Genomic DNA, 24,324 nt, shown 5'->3' on the forward strand with positions numbered 1-24,324 from the left:
AAGACCATAAAAGCTTTGTTTATTACCCGATTTCGCTGAAATTAACAACAATGGGTTATTTAAAGCCTCCCGACATATGACCTAAATATGGATTCGATCGGTCCATATTTAGATATGACTGCCATATAGACCGATCTCCCGATAAAGGGTCTGAAGGCGATAAAAGCTTTATTTTGTATCCGATTTCACAGAAATTTGGAATAGTGCGCAATTTTAATCCTTCCAACATTCGACCTTAATATGGATTCGATCGGTCCATATTTAGATATGGCTACCATATAGACCGATCTCCCGATAAAGGGTCTGAAGGCCATAAAAGCTTTATTCATTACCCAATTTCGCTGAAATTCAAAACAGTGGGTTATTTTAAGCCTTCCGACATCTGACCTAAATATGGATCAGATCGAACTATATTTAGATATAGCTGCCATATAGACCGATCTCCCGATAAAGGGTCTGAAGGCCATAAGAACTTTATCCGATTTTGTTGAAATTTTTAATAGTGCGCAGTTTTAAGCCTTCAGACAACCGACCCAAATATGGTTCGAATCGGACTATATTTAGATATAGCTGCCATATAGACCGATCTGCCGATAAGGGGACTGAAGCCCAAAAAAGCTTTATTTATTACCCGATTTCGCTGAAATTTGGAACAGTGAGTTTTTCTGAGCCTCACGATATCCGACCCTAATATGGTTCAGATCGGTTTATAATTGGATATATCTGCTAACAAGAGCAATATTTTGTTCTACAAAATTGAATAGTGTCATATATATTAGACCACTCAATGTCCGTGCCTAGTTTGATTGCTTAAGTTATCCAATTTTCATCGGATTGTGACGAAATGGGATTTACATATATACCCAAGGTGGCGGGTATTAAGTTCGGCCCGGCCTTTTTACTTGTTTTTATTCAGAAGTACGTTCTTCAGATATTTATTGACTGCCTGACTGCCAGAGTAAAATCCGAGGGCGTGGATACCCAAGAATTGGCCCGGCCCAATCTAGAACTTCGCTACTTGTTTACTTTAAAAATTTAACAGAAAGAAGATGCATTTGTTTGTCAATCCATAAATTTTTACACGCCATTTATTCTGCCATTTTGGCATGCAACATTATTGTGAAACGCTTGGATTTCGTAGAAAATAAAGTAGGCCCAACAGTTAATGAAAACTTGGGACATTTTGAAATTCTATTTCCTTTGGACAACAGAAATGTATTATAAAGCTATAAAATATTTTTTCCAGCCATTTTTTTTTTGTTTAATCTCAAGTTTTCTACTCGTATAACACCTTTGTACATTTTATTACATTTTGAAATTACTTTTTGATGACAATTGTGCTACACAATACGTAGGAAAAAAAATGCAGGACTACATGGTGTTAGGTGGCATTTTAACAACCCATAAAAACTTGTCTCTACACTCTCGACTACTCCCACCATTGAAAATATCGCGCAGTTCTTCAACTATTGACATCTTGAAATATTTGCTCCATCTTCAATTCCTATTCAGGGGGGAAATTGTTTTTGTCCCCAAACAAAAGGTGTTTTTAATGGATTTCTTTGGAGTGTTTTATGTTCGTTTTTCCCTCACAAATGTGAACTGTCATGTCTTCAGTGTTGTTTCATTTCTTGCTGCGCTTATTCCCTTTCTTCATCTTCATCTGCTTTTATTTCTTTGCAGAACTTCAACTTTTTTATTAACCCAACAGGAATTTTGCTTTTTGAAGAGATACAAGAAAGTCCTTTTTACGAGAATGGTACGTGGATATGCGACAGAATTGCCACTCAAACGGCGCAAATTTGAGTGGGTGTTTGCTTTTTGTTGTTGTTGTCAAAGGTACCTTTTGACCGAAACAAATTATAAAACGGCAAATTTATGTGAAGACTAAATTATTGCCAACTGTAAAAGTGGTCAACATTGTAGGTAAAACAATATTTAACAGTGGACAATGTCGTTGAAGAAGGATGCGAGGTAGTAAATTGATAGAACTAATTATCATTTTACAGCACTTTGTGAGGGATTATGAGCTAGTGAGTTCACCATAAAGGTGATTTCACTGCTCAGTTTTGGCCAGAAATCGAAGTGTAAATGCATATTTGCCCATGAACATTCCATTGAGAGTCAGGGGCAAACTACTCCTACATCAATTAGTGCTGCCCGATTCAATGTTGAAATGTTGGATCGCCTTACCAATACCCACCTGGGTGACCATTTCGGTTTTATTTTTCTTATAGCTTAACCAATTGTAGTCCGATTTGTGCGATGTCCATTTATGACCAGTGCTGCCACTCAAGAAAATTATTTCCTACCAAAAATTTAAGAAAAATCTTACCAAACCCGACCAGGACCTACCAAATGTTCTACAAGCCAAAGATGCGTTATATGTTTTTATGCCCTGCATCGTAGAGTTGACCCTTTGGCCATTCCAAGGTCTAAGAATTGGATCAATGTGTCGGTCCGCACTTTGTTAAATGCCCCCACAATGTCAATGCAAACCGCCAATGTTTACGTCTTGGCATCGAAGGATTCTTCTATTTTATGCAGAACCTCGTGCAGGGCAGTCTCCATCGACCTTCCCTTTACATAGGCATGTTGTTTGTATTAGAGCAGTTCGCTGGGTATCATACTTTTTATCATGGTATCCACAATACGTTCCAGGGTTTTGAGTAGAAAGGACGTAATGCTTATAGGTCAATAGCCCTTTGGTGTCGCATAACTTGCCTTGCAGGGCTTGGTTATAAATACCACCATTGCCTCCTGCTAGGCTTTCACAGCATATGCAAGTCCCAGTCACGCTTTTAAAATTGTGGCCAGTTGAGGTGCCAGATAGTCGGTCTCCTTTTGTAGTAACGCCAGAAATATTTCATCAGGTCCGGGTGACTTAAATGGTTTGAAGCTCCTCAAGACTTTCTTGACCATAAACTCCATTATGATAAGCCTTCGATCAACCTCATAATTCCAAGATTCCAGTATCCCCGTGAGTCCCGTCGTATACTGTGGAAAACACGTTTTCATTAAAAGTATCAACATGTCCTCCGTTGTCTTTGCTCTCACTCCCATGTCGTCTATTAATGCTTTAGTTTGGACGCCTGTGCGTTAGGCGGCATTGAGTTCTTTGTCACTGTACTGCCTGATGTTTCAACATTAGGATCTTTATCCATCCTAGTCTTCCTTTTCTCGAGAAAGTCGTGATGGTTCCGTCGTCGGGTCCCTGTTCGTTAGGGTGTGTTGGGTCTCTCGCCCCTGCACTGCCTGATGTTTTAGAATGAGGATCTTTGCTTATCCTAGTCTCCCAATATTGAGAGATGCCGTGATTGTCTCGTCGTCAGCCCCCTGTCCGTTAGGCGGTATTGAGAGTTCCGCCACTGCATCACCTGATGGCTCAATATGAGGATATTTGCCTATCCTAGTCTTCCTAATCTTGAAAAAGACGGTCACGGAGACTTGATCAATGTCCACCACAAGGAGAGTTCCTTTCTTCTTCTCCTCCCTGTGGAAAATCCCCATTTATCCGCGGCCAACTCTTGGTTTTGCTCGTTTAAGACTTTCATCGTGCGTTCCCTCTCGGATTTGTTGCACCATCTCTAGACGAAGATCGTCGTCTTTATAAGCTACGCAATGTTCACCTTCCTAACAAGGTTGAGCTTTGCGCCCAGGGAGTGTGAATACATACAACCGGTGTTTTACGGTATCGATACATTCCGCTGACACAAACCGCAGCGTTAAGATGTCTATAGTCGCAGCTCATAATTCGTATGAGTGGACCCCCTTCAGAGTTCATAACCCGTTCGTTTACTAAATGCCTCACCTGGGACCGACGATCTGGTGGAATCCTACCGGATGTACAACCGATATCAATGACTGCATAAACCATCTCATCTCTGTTGTGCTTCCTTGCCACTCCAGCGTAAAAGGGCGGCTCCTTACCATTCTTAGCAACCATCTTCCCCTTCTGTGATGGCTGTGGCCTTTTTTCAGAGTCACAGTCCTCCATGAAGACTCGGGGGCCGTGCGCGCTTCTTTCGTGGCTGTTCCGACTTTGTCTCCCTCCATTCTTAGCGACCATCATCCCTTTCCATGATGGCTGTGGCTTCTATTCAAAAGTCACAGTCCTCCATGAAGACTCAGGGGCCGTGCGCGCTTCTTTCGTGGCTTTTCCAAAGGATGGCTTGTTTGTGCATCACAGCCGCACTGAGGACAACACCATCGAATGCACTGAATTTAATGCTACATCTTATGCCTCTGGACATTGTGGCTAGACAAATTGCAGCAAACACTGCCGTGAGGTTGAAGGAGAAAGCTTTCTCATTGATTATGTGGCGGCTACGGACACTGTGTTATGCTTGATACAATATCGATGTTCCAGGCAGTGTGGATTACATCCTACCTGAGCCGCTTTTTGATAAAAATTACTGTACCGCTATTCCTGATAAAACCGATTGGAACTACAATATCCCTGGTAACAGAAGTTACATAGACTTCTATACGGATGGTTCCAAACTAAACGCGTAGGTGGGCGTACTCTTAAGATCTAGAACTGGTCATATCGAAAAGGTTACCCGACCATTGCAGTATGTATCAAGCTGAGATTTTTGCGATTAAGGAAGCGGTGGAACGGCTAACATATAATGTCATTACGACGATGGGCATAAATATCTTCTCAGACAGACAGGCAGATATAAAATCCCTGGGGAACGTATTTCTGAACATAAAAACCACCCTCGCCTGTCGCAGATCTCTCAACGAAATGGCTGAACAGTTCAAAATTCAGCTGTTCTGGGTGCCGGGCCACAGAGATATCCCAGGGAACTGTAAAGCAGACGAGCTTGCGAGACTAGCAACTACCCTACACATTCCATGGAAGCTGGAATCTGTGGGTATGCCTCTAGCAACGTTTCAGCTAAGTTTTCAGGACCAGGCCCGAAGGACAATGAATGATAAATGGTCACAAAGAGGGGAGCTGTGAGCATTCCAAAACTATATGGCCTCATCTAGACTTGAAGAGGTCTACTGCTTTGCTGTCATTGGCTAGAACAGACGTCTCAGTCATTGTGTCCGTCTAATCGGAAAACATGCTGACAGACTGAAGGTTGCCAGCAACGACTTTTGCAGAAGCTGTGAGGACATCGAAGAAGAAGAGACTATAGAACAACTTCTGTGTGTATGTCCCGCACTAGCAGTCAGAAGGAGTTCCACTTTCGGTTCTCATTTCTTTGAGAACCTGTTTGATTTAGCGGATGTGAAAATTCGGAAGTTATGGGTCTTTTTAAAGCGATCTGGATGGTTCAACGGTAGGAACTAGAAGGCATCTTCCTTCTTCTGTTGCTGTGGTATCACAATGGACGAAAACGTCTAAGTGAGTCTGATAGCAGGCTGCCACTTTAACCTAACCTTAGATGTAAACATTTCCTTTGGTTTATAGTCGACAGTTAAGTGAATAGGAATTGGAAAATGATGGCATCCGCCTTAGTTGAACTTCATTACTTTCCAGTTAATGCTTAACAATGTATTTGTAAATGATAGATCTAAGGCTGGGAGGCCACCGTAGCGCGGACGCCTGGGTTCGAATCCTGGCGAGACCATCAGACTATGCCATGTAAAACTTCTCTCCCAAGAGGTGACTCGGCTATAGAAAGGAGGCCCCGTATCATTGAGCTTTAACTTGAATCGGACTGTTCTCATTGATATGTGAGAAGTTGGCCCCTGTTCCTTAATGGAATTTTCATGGGCGAAATTTTCATTTTGCAGATCTAAGACTGACCCCGATGAGTTATCATTAAGGCACTTTTCAAAAGTCCACGTACCGTCATTTAAAGTTCTGAAAATTGAACACTCAAAAATATTTTTGACCATAGATCTTCTGACGGAGTCATTGTAATCTCCATAAAATTTTGATCGAGCACTACGGTTGACAAATGACAACATTATGGCAAATTACCCAAAATCTGACGAACGTATATATGGGAGCTATATCTAATTCTGAACCGATTTCGAGCAAACTTCTCAGATAATGTGGTAGTCGTCGAGGAAAGCATTGTGCAAAATTTTGGCGAGATTGTTCAAACAATGCGCTTGCAGTGGCTTTTAGGGTGAAAATCTGGCAATATCCATATATGACAGCTATATCTAAATCTCGGCCGATTTCTATGAAATTCACCTGTAATATTGACAGTCATAAGAAAATCCTTCCTGCAAAATTTCGACAGAATCGGTTAACAAATGAGCACTTTTTTGCAATATTTCTCAAAATCGGACGAACATATATATGAGAGCTATACCTAAATCTGAACCGATTTCGAGCAAACTCCTCAGATACTGTGACAGTCGTCGCAGGCAAGATGGGTCAACAAATGCGCTTGCTATGACTCTAGAAGTTAAATTCAGGCCATATATATATATGTGGCAGCTATATCTAAATCTGAAGCGATTTGCATGAAATTCACCAGTAATATTGAGAGTACAGAGAAAATCCCTCCTGCCAAATTTCGAGAAAATCGATTAACAAAAGTCGATTGCAATATTACTGGAAATCGGACGAACATATATATGGGAGCTATATCTAAATCTGAACCGATTTCGAGCAAACTTTCCAGATATTGTGGAAGTCGTCGAGGAAAGCGTTGTGCAAGGTTTTGGGAAGATTGTTCAATAAATGCGCTTGCAGTGGCTCTAGGAGTGAAAATCGGGCGATACATATATTTATTTGAGAGCTATATCTAAATCTGAACTGATTTCCATGTCACAAGAAAATCCTTCCTGCCAAATTTCGAGAGAATCGGTTACCAAATGACCATTTTATTTCACTATTACTGAAAATCTGACAAACATATATATGGGAGCTATATCCAGATCTGAACCGATTTTTTCCAATTTCAATAGGATTCGTCTCTACGCCGAAAAACATGCCCATACCAAATTTTAAGACAATCGGATGAAAACTGCGATCTGTACTTTGTACACAAATTAACATGGACAGACGAACAGTCGGACAGACAGACGGATGGACAGACAGACAGACGGACATAGCTAAATTGAATCAGAAAGTGATTCTGAGTCGATCGGTATACTTATCAATGGGTCTATCTCCCTTTCTTCTGGGTGTTACAAACAAATTCACTCAGTTATAATACCTTGTACCACAGTAGTGGTGTAGGGTATAAAAATGTCACTTAGGCAACAAATGTGAATATTTAGTTTGTTTAGATTGAAATCAACCCTATTTTATTCCTATTTCATGCCCCCATAATTTAGAGCTATGCTTAGTTTTAAAAAAACTTTGTTAAACTCCTTTTTTTGTTCGATTTCGCTCTTGCCCACATAAAGCATAGAACAGCTAAGATATAATCCTCAATATGCTGTTGCCATGATTCCTTTTTATCTGACAATAATTTCCCAATTCATTACACTCGATTCCACTTCACAAAGTGTTGTCTTGCAGCACACGCTGCTGCATAGAATTAGTTAAGGGACTGCCAATACTTGAAGGGCGATTGCGATTGTGCCTGGGCGCGCCTTCTTTCAATGCTTTCCCAATTGTCCCACTTTGATGGCATGCCACGGAAAACTTTGCTATGACACACTGCCACAACTTCTTCCCGAGTACAAAATTATTATCATTACATGCTATGTAAGTGTGTTGGTGTCGTATGTGTGTACTTACCCTTGCAGGGACAGAATCCTTTGCAGGCAACCCTTACGGATGTTGCATGAATGCAATTGTGATAATCCAATCTGCATAACGATGAATACGTTCTATTGTCGTTGCCACAAAGGAATGTGGGTTTTACTACGGGACACGGCTTGCAATTGCTACAGTTGCAGGGAGCATTCAACATCGACGAATATGGTGATATGATAGTTGGTGGCGGCGGGGGAAGTAGATGTAATGGAGAAATGTTACATGGTCGGCATCATAATGTGAATGTGTCAGAGGTTGGCAAATTGTTGCATATTCCACAGGCAAACAATGAAAAAGAGCGCCAAGTAATTTCATTGCAAATGCCGGTGTTGAAGGGTATCAACAACGCAGTGGGATAAAGAATCAAAGCAGGAAAGAGACAAAGACAAAAGTTGTAAATTTAATTAGTTTTTTATGTAAATTTTAAAAGAAAAAAAAAAGAGTTGCTTTTCTTCTGTTGCCATGAGCAAAGAGACGACATTGCTGTTAGAAAGAATCAGTTTAGTTTGGTTTAGTTTAAAGAGTCTTAAAATATGACACAGTCTTTTACCCCGGTGTTCACACTTCACTTAGATTCGTCACATAAACCTATGTGACATATTTCCTTGGTAGAATTGTCAAGTAAATCTACTTTAAGGCTTCATTAGGTTTTGTGAATACGGCCGTTAAAGTTAGTTGGACTATTTCATAGGAAATACAAAGTCCCGATTTTATAAAACAATATCGCCATTAGGGAGTTTACACATGGCCCCAAAATAGGTTAACAAATTCGTTTTCTATTCTCAAATACCTTTCATTTGAGCCACATATTGGCATAGTCGTAAAATTGTTACCCTTTGGGGGGTGTTTTTGGGGGAAGGGGTTATGCCCTAAATATTGGTTTGCCCAAAAAGTAATTGCGGATTTTTTAAAAGAAAGTAAATGCATTTTTAATAAAACTTAGAATGAACTTTAATCAAATATACTTTTTTTACACTTTTTTTCTTTAGCAAGCTAAAAGTAACAGCTGATAACTGACAGAAGAAAGAATGCAATTACAGAGTCACAAGCTGTGAAAAAATTAGTCAACGCCGACTAAATGGAAAATCCGCAATTACTTTTTGGGCAACCCAATACATGGTCCTATATTTGGATATCAAATTCGTATTCTACTTCCAAATACCTTTATTTGAGCCCCGTATTGCGATGGTCAGTAAAAAATTGCTGTTTGTGGGGTATTTTGGGAAAGGGGTATATCCCCAGAAAATTGGTCTCAAAAGTGGGTATCAATTTTTGCTCCTTCCCCCAATACCTTTCTTTTAAGCTCCACATTGTCATGGTCGGTAAATATACCCGATTTAGGGATGTTTTGGGGATTGAGGTGGTCCCACAAACACTAAGCCCTGAAAATACATCAGCAACGTGCTCTATTCTCATATATCTATATATCCCTTATTTGAACCCCATATTGCCATTGGCCTCTAAATTGGATATCAAATACGTTTTCTAATCTCATTTAAACTCCTTATGGCAAAAGTCAGCAAATATGTCCGGTTTGGTGTATTGGCCCTAAAAACTATGAATATATAGTTACACTCTCTTTAAGACCCAAATTGTCTTGGTGAGCAAAAACGTTATGGTGGTGGGACGTCCCCTAATGTGGATATCAGATACGTGGTCTACTCCCAAATACCTTTAACTTGAGCCCCATATTTCCATAGTCGACAAACATGACCGGCTTGGGGGTGTTTTGGGGGATGGGCGGCCACTCCGTGAGTTGGCCTTGATATCGGATTCGTGTTCTACTCTAAAAACCCTCTTTGGAAATAACTTCCTATTTGGGTGGTGTTGTGGGTAGTGGCGTGGCCCCATAGACACTTTTCCCGAATATTGATATAAGATTCGTACTTTACTCCCAAAGACCTTTAATTTGAGCCCCATATTCCTATGGTCGTAAATTTGTCCCCTTTGGGGGACGTTTTTGGGGAGAGGCGGCCTCCCAAACACTTGGCCCCATATTTGGGTATCAGATTCGAATTATACACTCAAATACCATTTTTTTAAGTCCCATATTTCCATGGTCAGTTAATAAGTCCTGTTTGGGGAAGGAGAGGACCCCAAGAAACTTGGTCCCACATTTGGATAATAGATTCGTATTCTACTCGCAAATACCTTTCATTTAAGTCCTATATTGCCATGTTCGGTAAATAGGTCCGATTTAGGGGTGTTTTGGGTGTTGGGGTGGTCCCCTAACACTTGGTCTGACAATTGGATATCAGATACGGTTTTTTATCCTAAATACCTTTCATTTGAGTCCCATATTGTCGTGATTGGTCTAAATATATATTTGGTAGGTTTTGGGGGTGGGCCGGCCCTCCTAGGTACCCCATCCGAAATTTGGATACCAAATTTTTATTTTTAGCGTATTGTATGAGAGCACACAAAATTTCGCTTAAATCGCACCACCCATCTCTGAGATCTGGCGTTTCTGAAAATTAGGGTAAGGGGGAGAGTCCGCCCCCCCTTCAGATATCAAAAAATGTTGTACCCTATTTTCACCACGGGATCATTATGCACCATCTGACAAACAAACAAACACAAATTGATTTTTATATAGAGTCAAAAACGGCTGAACCGATTACCTTGAAATTTTCACAGATTGTGTAGTTTGGTCTGGAAGAAAACATAGACTATATACTTTTTTGATATTGGAAAGGGGGTGGACCCTCTTCCTGACCCCAAAAGTAAAAGTGGACCGATCGGGGAATTCAAATGAAACGTATTGAAGAGTAGAGTACGAATTTTATAATAAAAGTAGGATCCAAGTGCCTGGGGGTCGCCCCAACCCCAAATACCCTTAAAATATGTTTATTTGACGATCATTACAATATGGGACTCAAATGAAAGAATTCGGGAGTAGTTTACGAATACGGTCGGAAAGAAGGAATAGGCTTCCAAATTCATGTCGAAGTATAGGGGGTCACCCCACCCCCACAAAAACGCCTAAAATGGTCACATTAGCCAATCACGGATATATGGGACTCGGTTTGTTTGTTCCGTATAGACTGAAAAATGGCAGAACCTATTTTCTCGAAATTTTCGCATATTGTGTAGGTTGGTCTAGAAGGAAACACAGGCTATATAATTTTTCGGTATCGGAAGGGGGACGAACCCTCCCCCTTATGCTAAAAACACAACCCAAAATCAAAATTAGACCGATCAGGACAATATAGATATCAAATGAAAGGTATTGAAGAGTAGAGTACGAATATGGTTTTAAAATTTGAGTTCAGGTACCCATCGGGCCGCCCGAACCCAAAACTCCCCAAACAGACATATTGGACGTTCATTTCTGTTCTGGGCTGTTCGACATTCTTCTTCAATTTGGCTCAGATCGGTCCAGATTTGGATATAGCTCCTATATAGACCGATCTCTCGATATAAGGTTTTGGGCCCATAAAAAGCGCATTTGTTGTCCGATTTCGCCGAATTTTGGGACAGTCAGTTGTGTTAGGCCCTTCGCCAACCCTCTTCAATTTGGCTCAGATCGTTTCAGATTTTGATACAGCTGCCATATAAACCGATCTCGCGATTTAAAGTCTTGGCCCCATAAAAGGCACATTTATAATCCGATTTCGTTGAAATTTGACACAGTGACTTATGTTAGGCTTTTCAACATCTGTGTCGTATATGGTTCAGGTCGGTCTATATTTGGATATGGCTACCAAAAATACCAATATTTGTTTCTACAAAATTGAACAATGACTTGTACTTAATAGGCCACTCAATATCCGTGTCGAATTTAGTCCAAATCGGACCATATATCGATAAAGCTGCTATGGGGCATTAGGTATGAAATTTTCACCGGATTTTGACGAAAAGGGGTTTACATATATACCCGAGGTGATGGGTATCCAAAGGTGGTTTACTTATATACACGTGGGGGTGGGTATCCAACGTTCGGCCCGGCCGCACTTACCACCTTTTTACTTGTTAAGATTGCATTGCATTAAAAATTTGACTAAAATTACCATATCATATCGTATTTGGCAACGATTCGAGCACTCGTATATTTCCATTTTTGGAGTTAACGAATTATTTTCACCTTCATTTAGAACCCATCTCCACTATACAGCGTCACAGATGAAGCGCCACAATAAATTTATAAATAAACGCGTATATTGCAAAATCATTGATACTTGTGATTTATGACTAAAAACAAATTTCATTTGGATTCATGGAACCGTGCAGTAGATATTCGATATGATTTAATTTTAAAGATTAATAAAAAATTTATTGCTATCATAATAAAGTTTAACATAATTTGCCAAATGGAGAGAAAATAATAACAGAAATTCGCATTTGCCGCAGTGGTGTTACCCAGCAAACTAATTGAGATGAAAGCCAAACAAAATATTTAATTGGACAATTAAATGAAATAACTAAAAATTAGTGAAATGCTATAGGAATTATATCAAGTGCACTTAGTTAGTGTAGAAATTGGGTCAATAGGCTATATCGGACTATATCTTGATATAGCCCCGATTTAGGGTCTTAGGACCATAAAACCCACATTTATCATACGATTTTGCTGAAATTTGGGACAGTGAGTTGTGTTAGGCCTTTCAACATTCATCGTTAATTTGGCCCGGATCGGTCCAGATTTGGTTATAGCTGCCATATAGACCGATCCTCCGATTAAGGGAGGACAATGAGTTGTGTTAGGCCTTTCGACATTCTTCGTTAATTTGGCTTAGATCGGTCCAGATTTGGATATAGCTGCCAAATATACCGATCTCTTGATTTATGGTTTTGGGCCATAAAAGCCACATTTATTATCCGATTTTCCTGAAATTTGAGACAGTAAGTTGTATTAGGCCTTTCGACATCCGGATCGGTCCAGATTTGGTTATAGCTGCCATATAGACCGATCTTCCGATTTAGGGTCTCAGGCCCATAAAAGCCACTTTTATTATCCAATTTTTGTAAAATTTGGGACAGTGAGATAACTTAGAACCTTTGACATCTTTCTTCAATATAGTCCAAATCGGATCAGATTTGGATATAGCTGCCATATAGACCGATCTTCCGATTTAGGGTCTAAGGCCCATAAAAGCCACATTTATTATCCAATTTTGGTAAAATTTGGGACAGTGAGTTATATTCGGCCCTTTGACATCTTTCTTCAATATGGTCCAAATCGGATCAGATTTGGATATAGCTGCCATATAGACCGATCCCTCGATTTAATGTTTTGGGCCCAGAAAAGGCGCATTTATTGTCCGATGTTGCCGAAATTTGGGACAGTGAGTTAAGTTAAGTCTCTTGACATAATTCTGCATTATGGCACAGATCGGTCCAGATTTGGATATAGCTGACATATTGACCGATCTCTCGGTTTTATGTTTTAGGGCCATAAAAAGCACATTTATTATCCGATGCCGCCGCAATTTGAGACAGTGAGTTGTGTTAGGCCCTTCGACATCATTTTTCAATTTCACTCATATCGGTCCAGATTTGGATATAGCTGCCATATAGACCGATCTCTCGATTTAAGGTTTTGGGCCCGTAAAAGGCGCATTTATTGACCGATTTCGCCGAAATTTGGGTTAGAGAGTTAAGTTAAGCCCCTCCATATATTTCTGGTCTAGATCGATGAAGATAAGGTATGCAATTTTCATCGGATTTTGATAAAAGGTGGTTTACATACATACCCAAGGTGGTGGCTAACCAAAATTCGGCCCGGCCGAACTTAACGCCGTTTTACTTGTTTTTTGTCATTTACTACATTTAATTTATGCTGTACGACTTTTTGTTTTTCGGCTTTGCATATTCTATCATTGCTATCTTCATGTTTGATTTTCAAAAAATGTTTTCTGGTCTTTTGCACAATTGTTGCTCTTATTGGACTTGTTTTATGTTTCGAATACAATCTGTGCTGCTATTTGTTTTGATTGTTTACGGCTCGGAACTGGAAAAAAATGCTCACAATTATTTGGAATTTATGTGAATATTTTATGTGAAATTTTATCATTTCCATCATCGTCATCATTATCATCATCATTGAGCTGTTGCTGTTGGTTGCTGTTCATTCGTTTGTGGGGTAATTCATTTTGTAATTAAATCTGTTTGTGCTTAAATGCATTCATGCATTGCGAATTTTCCCTCAAGGCAACAACAAAGCCTATGGCTTGTTATTTTAACTGGTTATTTTTTATACCCCTCACCGAAGGGTAGGGAAGGTATGTTCATATTAACTTTTTCCTTCCGTTTGCAACACCTCGAATTATACATTTACGATCCTCCATGGTATAAATCTATAGATTCAAGAAGTCTTAATTCGGGATGGCTCTATTTGTGGGTCATTTTGGTAGGGACTGTGTGTTGCCTTAGTTCACATACCAAATGTCAACTCAATCGGACAAACTTTGAAGCTTCAAGAGACTCAAGAAGTCAACTCGACGGACCGGGTTACACGTTACATAGGGCTTATGTGTATTTATGAGCCTGCTTGGGGGGGATTATGTGTGGCCATTGGAAGGCATTAAAGGACTTTCCGTTACAAATTACATCCAAATTGAAAAAAAAATAGGTTTTTGGGCACTTAGGAAATCAATCGAAATCAAATCTATGAATTCGCTTGTAGGGTTTAGAGTCATTGACGTTTGGGTCATACGGACACGGTACTGTGTGCAGCTACCAGATGAATGTGGTTCTTGAAGAACGACCGCCGTCCATTTCACCTAAAGAAATTGAAAAATATTTTCCGATCTGAAAAACATTCAACAAAAAGGTGAAGATATCTTCCAAAACTCACTGTGCCAAATTTCATCAAAATCAGATGACAAATGCTCATTTTATGGGCTCAACACTCCATATCGGGAGACCGGTTTGTATGGCAGCTATATCCAAATATTGTCCGATCTTGATCATACTCGGTACGAATGTCGGGGGACTTTAGAAAACTCAGTGTACTAAATTTCAGCGAAATCGGTTAATACGTTCACATTTCATGGGTCTAAGATCTATCGACCGATTTAAGTTCTAGAGACCATAAAAGCAGCGTTATACCATAAAAGCAGAGTGCCATATAGATCGATTTCCCTATTTTAGGTTTTGAACCCATAAAGAGCGCATTACCTGTCCGATTTCGCAGTGGGCTATGTTAGGCGTTCCGACATCCATGCCCTCTATGGGTCAGATTGGTTCATCTTTGGATATTGCTGCCATCTTGGGCCATAAAAGATGCATTTTTGTTACCAATTTCGTTGAAATGTGGTATGACGTACATACAATATCTTTCCAAAATATGGTGGAGATCCGAGTTAACTTAGATAAAGCTGCCATATAGACCAATATTCTAATTAACCGTCTTAAACAGTGATTTGTTTAGACGTCCGTGCCCCAACTGGGTGACTAAGGTGGGGTGGGTCCAGAGGGATCTGGCTCTGAGTGGAGTGGCTGGGCAATTAAACAAGTGACGTGTGGTCCCAGGTTACAAACAGGACATAGATCCTGCACTTTGACATCCATCATTGCTCTGTAGGAGTTGAGGTCCAAATGGGACCATAAATAGAGAGATCTGCAGCTATATCCAAATCGGGACCTATCTGGGCCGTCTTCAAAATGGATATCGAGGGGCTTAACATAATTCACAGTCCTAAATTTCAGGGGAATGAAAACCAAAGACCAATCGAGAGATTGAACTACGTGGCATCCATATCCACATATGGACCGATGTGGGCCAAATTAAAAAAAAAATTAGAAGTGCCAAACACAACTCACTGTCCCAAATTTCAGAGTAATCGGAATCGGAGTAAGCGCCGAGAGAGAAACCGAGAGATCAGTCTATATGGCAGCTATATCGGGACCGATCTGGCCCGTCTTCAAAAAGAATATCGAGGGGCTTAACACAACTCACTGTCCCAAATTTCAGCGAAATCTTACAATAAATGAGCCTTTTATGGGCCCAAGACCGTAAAATCGAGAGATCGGTCTATATGGCAGTTATAACCAAATCTGAATCGATTTGGGCCAAATTGGAGTAGTATACCAAGTGGCCTAACACAACTCACTGTTTCAAATTTCAGAAAAATCGGATAATAAAGGCGGCTTTTATGGGCTATGACTTTAAATCGGCTGATCGATCTATATGGGGGCTATATCAACATACAGTCCGATATAGCCCATCTGCGAACTTGACCTGCCTATGGACAGAAAAAAAAAAAAAATGTTGCGTAAAGTTTCAGCTCAATACCTCTTTTTTTTTAAGACTAGCGTGACTTTAACAGACAGACGCACAAAAAGACGGACGGACATGGATTGATCGTCTTATGTTTTTACCACGTTCATGAATATATATATATACTTTATAGGGTCAGAAATTTTTATTTCGATGTGTTGCAAATGGAATGACAAAATGAATAACGCCCCATCCTATGGTGTTGGGTATAAAAATAAGAAAATCGCACAAACTCACGAAATCTGAAAATAACGCTTATTGTTTGATCAGGAAATGGATACCCATCAATGAAATGGGTAAATAAACTTCGTTTTTTACCCACCACCATAGGACGGGGGTGTACTAATCTATTCACTCCGTTTGTAACATTTCGAAATATTCGTCTAAGACCGTATAAAGTATATTTAATCTTGATCGCCTCGACGTTCTGAGTCGATCTAGCCATGTCCATCCGTCCCTCCGTCTGTCGAAATTACGATAGAGGTCGAACGCGTAAAGCTAGCCGCTTGAAATTTGCACAGATACTTAATATTGATGTAGGTCGTTGGTGATTGCAAAATGGCCATATCGGTTTAAATTTAGTTATAGCTCCCATATAAACCGATCTCCCGATTTTACTTCTTGAGTCAATGGAAGCCACAATTATTGTCCGATTTGGCGGAAATTTTGCATGTAGTTGTCTGTTATGACTTTCAACAGCTGTGCTAAGTACGGTTCAAATCGGTCTATAACCTGATATAGCTCCCATATAAACCGATCTCCCGATTTGACTTCTTGAGCCCTTACAAGCCGCAACTTTTCTCCGATTTGGGTGAAATTTTGCATGCAGTGTTCTGCTATGACTTTCAACAACTGTGTTAATTACAGTTCGAATCGGTCTATAACCTGATATTGCAAATTGTAAATGTTGCCCATGTACATTCCACTAAGGCACAGGGGCAAACTTCTCACATATTAATGAGTGCAGTCCGATTCAAGTCTAAGCTCATTGATAAGGGGCCTCCTTTTTATAGCCGAGTCCGAACGGCGAGCTGCAGGGCGACGCCTCTCTGGAGAGAAGTTTTACATGGCATAGTACCTCAGCGGTAGCGGTGGTTTTCCCCAGCATTAGGAGGGGAAAACCACCGCTGAAATTTTTTTCTGATGGTCTCGCCAGGATTCGAACCCAGGCGTTCAGCGTCATGGGCGGACATGCTAGCCTCTGCGCTACGGTGGCCTCCCTGATATAGCTCCCCTATAAACCGATCTCCCGATTTGTCTTCTAGAGCCCTTACAAGCCGCAATTATTGTCCGATTTGGCTGAGATTTTGCATGTAGTGTTTTGCTATGACTTCCAAAAACTGTGCTAAAGGGTGATTTTTTTGAGGTTAGGATTTTCATGCATTAGTATTTGACAGATCACGTGGGATTTCAGACATGGTGTCAAAGAGAAAGATGCTCAGTATGCTTTGACATTTCATCATGAATAGACTTACTAACGAGCAACGCTTGCAAATCATTGAATTTTATTACCAAAATCAGTGTTCGGTTCGAAATGTGTTCATTCACCGTAACGTTGCGTCCAACAGCATCTTTGAAAAAATACGGTCCAATGATTCCACCAGCGTACAAACCACACCAAACAGTGCATTTTTCGGGATGCATGGGCAGTTCTTGAACGGCTTCTGGTTGCTCTTCATTCCAAATGCCGCAATTTTGCTTATTTACGTAGCCATTCAACCAGAAATGAGCCTCATCGCTGAACGGTGAATGAACACATTTCGAACCGAACACTGATTTTGGTAATAAAATTCAATGATTTGCAAGCGTTGCTCGTTAGTAAGTCTATTCATGATGAAATGTCAAAGCATACTGAGCATCTTTCTCTTTGACACCATGTCTGAAATCCCACGTGATCTGTCAAATACTAATGCATGAAAATCCTAACCTCAAAAAAATCACCCTTTATATACGCTCCAAATCAGTCTATAACCTGATATAGCTCCCATGTAAGCCGGTCCGTCGATCATCCTTGTTCGGTTCCTAGCAGTTTTAATTTTTGCTAGTTTGACAGAAGTTGGGTATGTAGAATTAAATTGCCCATCAACTAAACTTATTTTGCATAAATTTTTAGCAGAATCCATGGTGTTGGGTTCCCAAGATTCGGCCCGGCCGAACATAGCACGCTTTTACTTGTTCCTCATACTGCTATAATTGTTGCGATCACCACCAAATTTGGCCCGAATATTTCTCTCATTACTCTTAACACAACTGGTGAATTTCATAAAAACCGTTCGGATAAAGAACGTTCGATTTAAACTAATACTGCAATAATGGTTAATAGATCCTTATGAAATTTGGCACCTAGTATACTTTTATGACTCTTCAGCTCACTAGTGAATTACATAGAAGTGGGTTCAAATTAAGACGTATCTTCCAAATATGCTTATGTCGCAGTTTTCATTTTTAGGGCCTTTGCAAGCGCATTTATCAACCAATCTTCTCAAAATACACAGTGATCACCTCTATGACTTCTATAATATGTAGGAATTTTGCTCAAAATTCTTCATTTCAAATTTAAGCTAATTTTAAACTCAACGACTTGGCCTGCATTTACAATGTGTTGGAAGGGTGTCAGACGGTCGACTTTAGCCCATCCTTACTTGTTTTCATTTTGCATATTGTCTCAGTATTTTATGCTATGCTAGCAATTTCAATTATTTGTATTATTTTCTCATTTGTTTATTGCACACGTTTAAAGCCAAAGTCTTATGTGGACCCATGCTGTGGGCCATGTGTGCACGTTGGGCGCGATTTAATCAACCATAAAAATTGAGCAACATTCTCGTATTTACGGAAGTTGTCCAAGTCAATTTGGAATTCCTATGCTGAGAATGAGTCTTTGTGTGTGTGTGTGGGTGTAATGGCTGCTTTTTGTTTTTACTTGGATTCTGTTCTTGTTTTTTGTGCTTTTGGTTCGCTCAGTCTCAAATCAAGTCTGAAATACTCCACCAGCAATATCATCAGTATGAGGATGTGTGTGTGTGTGTGTGTGTTTGAATTGTTGTATGCCAACGTAATTGAATTAAAACTCATGTTAACACACATAATTGTAGCGATGATTTTGATTATCGTACAAATAGGCAATTTGCTGTAAATGATTCGTTACCATTGAGCCATCACATTTTTGCGATTGTGGCACCAAGAAGAATCACTGTGTGAATTGCTGCACCGGTTTGCTTTTGCTCGCCGCCCTTCCCAGTCTCGCTTGGCCAATAAAAGTCAATTTTACACAAAATAAATTTTCATGTTGATGTGAGTTTTCATGTTTTGCGTTGATTTTTCGCCAACAACTGACATACACGCTTGAATTGGGATTTATTTTTGGGGAAACATGAGGGTTTTTTTTCTTCGTGTTAATATGACTCTAATGAAAATTTATGTTTTTAAGGATTGTTATAATTGTATCATATGTATGTATGTACACGAAATTTATACAATTTGATATAAGTGTATGATATTCCTTTCCGAGGGGTTGTTCTGTCATCTTATATTTCTTTGCGGACTTTTGATAAACACAAGAAGGAGGAAAAGGGATTAAGTTTAGGAATTTTGGGTAAATTCATTTTTCCCTTCATTTAACTCACATCACATATAACTTTTCCAAAAATATACTTAATTGCTTCATCGTACCATTTGGGGTATCACCAATTAGGACATGTTAAACTTTTCTAATTTTAAACATAGAAGAGAATCTGGAATGAATGGTGACTTGGCGATGTTGAAAACCAAGCAGCGATTCTGATTGGTTTTGACTTGGCAAAATCCAGGCTTATCTTGGTCTTCCTTCATCTTAAATGTGGACACAAACCTCCTAGCGGTGTCACCCTGGTCTAACATATGTTAAAGGAAGCCAGCTAAGATGTGCCACGAGTTCACCTATAGAATGATAAAAAGATAAGTTGGGGCGTCGGGTTGGTTGCCATCACTCGGAAAACGTGAAGGAATTAATTTGTAAAATAAACACGTTAAAAGTACTTAAGTTCCGCCGGGTCGAACTTTGGATACCTCGGGTATATAGGTAAATCAACTTTCGTCAAAATCCGGTGAAAAATGCATACCTTATGCCCCATAGTAGCTATATTGAAATATGTTTCGATTTGGACCCAATACTAATAAGTACAAGTCATTGTTCACCTGTGTATAACAAAATATTGATCTTTTAAACAGCTATATATAAAAATAAACCAATCTGAACCATATACGACACGGATGTCGAAAAGCCTAACATAAGTCACCCTGTCAAGTTTCAGTAAAATCGGGTTATAAATGCGCCTTTTATGGGGTCAAGACTTTAAATCGAGATATCGGTCTATATGGCAGCTATATCCAAATCTGGAGCGATTTGGGCCAAGTTACAAAAAATGTCGCAGAGCCCAACACAACTCTCTGTCCCAAATTTCAGTGAAATCGGACAATAAATACGCCTTTTATTGCCCCAAAACCATAAATCGAGAGATCGGTCTATATGACAGCTATATACAAATCTGGACCGATCTGGGCCAAATTGAAGAAGGACGCCGAAGAGCCTAACACAACTCACTGTCTCAAATTTCACCAAAATCGGATGATAAATGTGGCTTTTATAGGCCTAAGATCCTAAATCGGCGGATCGGTCTATAAGGCAACTATGTCCAAATCTGGACCGATCTGGGCCAAATTGAAGAAAGATGTTGGAGGACCTAATACAACTCACTGTCTCCAATTTCAGCAAAATCGGAAAATAAATGTGGCTTTCGTGGGCCTAAGACCCTAAATCGGCGGATCGGTCTATATGGCAGATATATTCAAATCTAGACCAAATTGACGAAGGATGTCGAATAGCCTAGCACAACTCACTGTCTTAAATTTCAGCAAAATCGGATAATAAATTTGGGTTTTATGGTCCTAAGACCCTAAATCGAGAGATCGGTCTATATGGCAGCTATATCCAAATCTGTACCAATCTGAGCCAAATTGAAGAAGGACGCCGAAGAGCCTAACACAACTCACTGTCTCAAATTTCAGCGACATCGGACAATAAATGCGCCTTATATGACCCCAAAACCTAAAAACAAGAGATCAGTCTATATGGCAGCTATATCCAATTCTGGACCAATCAGTGTCAAATTGAAGAAAAATGTCGAAGGGGTTAAGACAACTTACTGTCTCAAATTTCAGCAAAATCGGATGATAAATGTGGCTTTTATGGGCCTAAGGCCCTAAATCGGAGGATCAGTTTATATGGCAGCTATAACCAAATCTGGACAGATCCGGGCCAAATTAACGAAGAATGTTGAAAGGCCCAACTTAACTCACTGTCTTAAATTTTAGCAAAATCGGATAATAAATGTGGCTTTTATGGGCCTAAGACCCTAAATCGGCGGATCGGTCTATATGGGGGCTATATCAAGATATAATCCGATATAGCCGGTCTTCGAACTTAATTTGCTTATGGACAAAAACAGAATCTGTGCAAAGTTTCAGCTCAATATCTCTATTTTTAAAGACTGTATCGTGATTTCAACAGACAGACGGACGGACATCGTCGTCTAGATCGTCTTAGATTTATACGCTGATCATGAATATATATAATTTATAGGGTCGGAAATGGATATTTCGATGTGTTGCAAACGGAATGATAAAATGAATGTACCCCCATCCTTCGGTGGTGGGTATAAAAAGATAACTTGTGTCGTCGGGTTAGTTGCCCATCACCCAGAAAACCTAAAGAAATAACTTTGAATAAAACGAAGGAAAATCGGGTCTCCACTATGTTGACGGCCCCCTAACGCCTGGAACGTCCGCACTGTTTATAGAGAGGGTGCAGTGTACGCACTGGCGGATGTATTGGAGAATACCGGCATTTCTTTATAGGCAAACAGAGGATAATGATAAGAATCGTGTCCCATATGGGTTCAACAGGTAGAATCAGAATATGGGTTATGTGGGAGCTTTATCAGGTAATGGACCGATTCGAACAAATTTGGCACGAATGTTGAAGGTCATAGGTTGTACAAAATTTCAGCTAAATCGGATAAGAACTACGCCGTCTAAAGGCTCATTAAGCCAAGATCTGGGATCGGTTTATATGACTGCTATATGAGGTTATGAACCAGTTTGCAAATTTTCAGCCAAACCGGATAGGAACTGCGCTCTCTAGAGACTCAAGAAGCCAAGATCCAGGATCGGTTTATATGGCAGCTACATCAAAACATGGACCGATATAGTCCATTTACAATCCCAACTGACCTACACTAATAAGAAGTTTTCATGCGCCTAGCTTCACTCCTTCGAAAGTTAGCGTGCTTTCCACAGACAGACAGTCAGATGGACGGATATGGCCAGATCGACTTAAAATGTCATGACGATCAAGAATATATACACTTTATAGGGTCTTAGTCCAATATATCGATGTGTTACAAACACAAAAGCGATGTTGGTATACCCCCATCCCATGGTGGAGGGTATAAAACGTAACCTTGAAAAAGAGAAAATCTATGTCAGGAATTCCGTGCTAATTACAAAGTCCCTAATTGTTGTTTTCCATGCCAAGCCCCTAAGTTAGTTCATGTCTAGCATTGTGTCCCCACCTAAGTACCAATGTCTGTTAGGCGCGAAAGCCGGGCAGTGACATAGGAAATGCTCCAGCGTCCCATTGTCTTACTCACATGCCCTACCTATCCTATCACTTGCCGCACCTATTTTGCATAAGTGATCTCGTAGTTCTATGTGTACTGTAATGATTCTGAGAAATCTATACTGACTTCCTGCTTACTTCCTTTCAGCAATAGCCTCGCTTTCTTACAATCCGGATTTCCCCATAAGATTTTCGCTGTCCTACCGACCGTTCTGCGGTTCCACAATGTTGCATGCGTATTCGTCGCCCACTCCCTTAACTCGGACTGCGTCGACCCAAAAGGCTTCGGGTTAACCAAGTTTATTGACGGCACTCCTCTGACCTTCACCGCTAAATCGTCTGCCCTTTCATTTCCACTTACTCTGTTATGGCCCGGCACCCAAACAAAGCGGACTTTGCCATCCTCAGAGAAGGCGTTAATCTCCTTATCACACTGCAAGACTGTTCGTGATCTTACCGTCCTGGTTGTTATTGCCCTTATGGCAATTTTACTGCAAGTAAAGAGGTTCACAATCGATGTGCTCGTTAACACCACAGCACTTCACGCATTCCGTGATCGCCCGTATATAGGCCTGCAGGACCGTATTATGGTCAGGCAGTCTAAAACAGATCTCAGTGCCTGGATTCTCAATGTAAACCCCCAAGCCCATTCTGTCCCCTAGCTTTGATCCATCCGTGTAACATGATCTTCCAAATGGCAATACTAGGGTTCTGTCAATCCAAGACTGTGCCGATGGCAGCAGTGCCCCGCAATCGACTTCAAGGTTCATCTCAGGTATCCGATCGGAAATCTCTTGCCTTCCTTCCAGGTTTCCTATCATCGCCTCGATTATACCGCGATGGTATGAGCTGCTCCCATCGCCATAAGCCTCATAGCCGCAGTGGCTGCCTCATACTTATACGTATGTCAATGGGTCGGATATCTAGAATAGTCTCCAGTGCCCTAGTGGGCTTGGTCCACAATGCTCCGCCTATGCCAAGACAACATGTTCTCTGAACCTGTTGTAGAGTCCTTATGATGCACTTTTTCTCCATAGCAGTCTACCAAACTACTGAGGCGTAAATAAGTATTGGTCTAATCACGCTCCTGTAGAGCCAGTGGACTATCCTCAGATTAAGGCCCCATTTTTAACCTACGGCCCGTCTACGTAGTGCCCAACATCTGTGAGCCTTCTCAGTACGCTCCTGAATGTGACACTTCCAATTCAGTTTCCAGTCCAAGATCACACCTGAGTATTTGACCTTGTCAGATATCGAAATTGTCTTATTGGCCCACCTTCGTCTTCCTCGTAAAGAGGCATATTTCAGTCTTCTTTGGGTTAACATTGAGACCTCTGGGTCTAGCCCAGTCATATACCATATGCAAGACCCTTTCGGCCCTTCAGCATAGCTCGATCGGATCCTTATCCCTTAGAAGAAGTATAACATCGTCTGCGTAGCAGACGGGTTCAAATCCCTCCTCAGTCAGCATCCGTAATAGGTCATTTATGGTGGTCACCCATAGGAGTGGCGATAAAATGCCCCCCTGTGGCGTGTCTTGTGCCACTTTCTCCCTTATATTTATGCCATGGGACGCATAATTTATCCATCTGTTCCTTATCATATGGTTTATCCAGTCTCTAAGGACCGTGTCAACCCGGTACTGTTCTAAGGATTGGATCAGTGTGTCCCCTCGATGTCAATGCATACCGCCAGGGTGTAGGTTTTGTTATCGAAGGATTCTTCTATTTTATGCACAACCACGTGCAGGGCAGTCTCCATTGA

At 40.5% G+C, this 24,324-nt stretch overlaps 1 protein-coding gene across 3 annotated transcripts in view; it reads right to left on the minus strand.

Moving 5' to 3' along the window:
- The window catches only part of LOC106091746 (proteoglycan Cow), a 460,306-nt gene that overhangs the window by 60,521 nt on the left and 375,461 nt on the right, over positions 1-24,324 (minus strand). For all 3 annotated transcript variants that reach the window (XM_059363931.1, XM_059363932.1, XM_059363933.1), the window contains one exon: positions 7,664-7,812. In XM_059363931.1, coding sequence (XP_059219914.1) covers positions 7,664-7,812 — 149 coding nt within the window. The remainder of the gene's footprint in view (positions 1-7,663; positions 7,813-24,324) is intronic.

This window comes from Stomoxys calcitrans, chromosome 2 (assembly GCF_963082655.1).
Source record: "Stomoxys calcitrans chromosome 2, idStoCalc2.1, whole genome shotgun sequence".
Taxonomy (NCBI): domain Eukaryota; kingdom Metazoa; phylum Arthropoda; class Insecta; order Diptera; family Muscidae; genus Stomoxys; species Stomoxys calcitrans.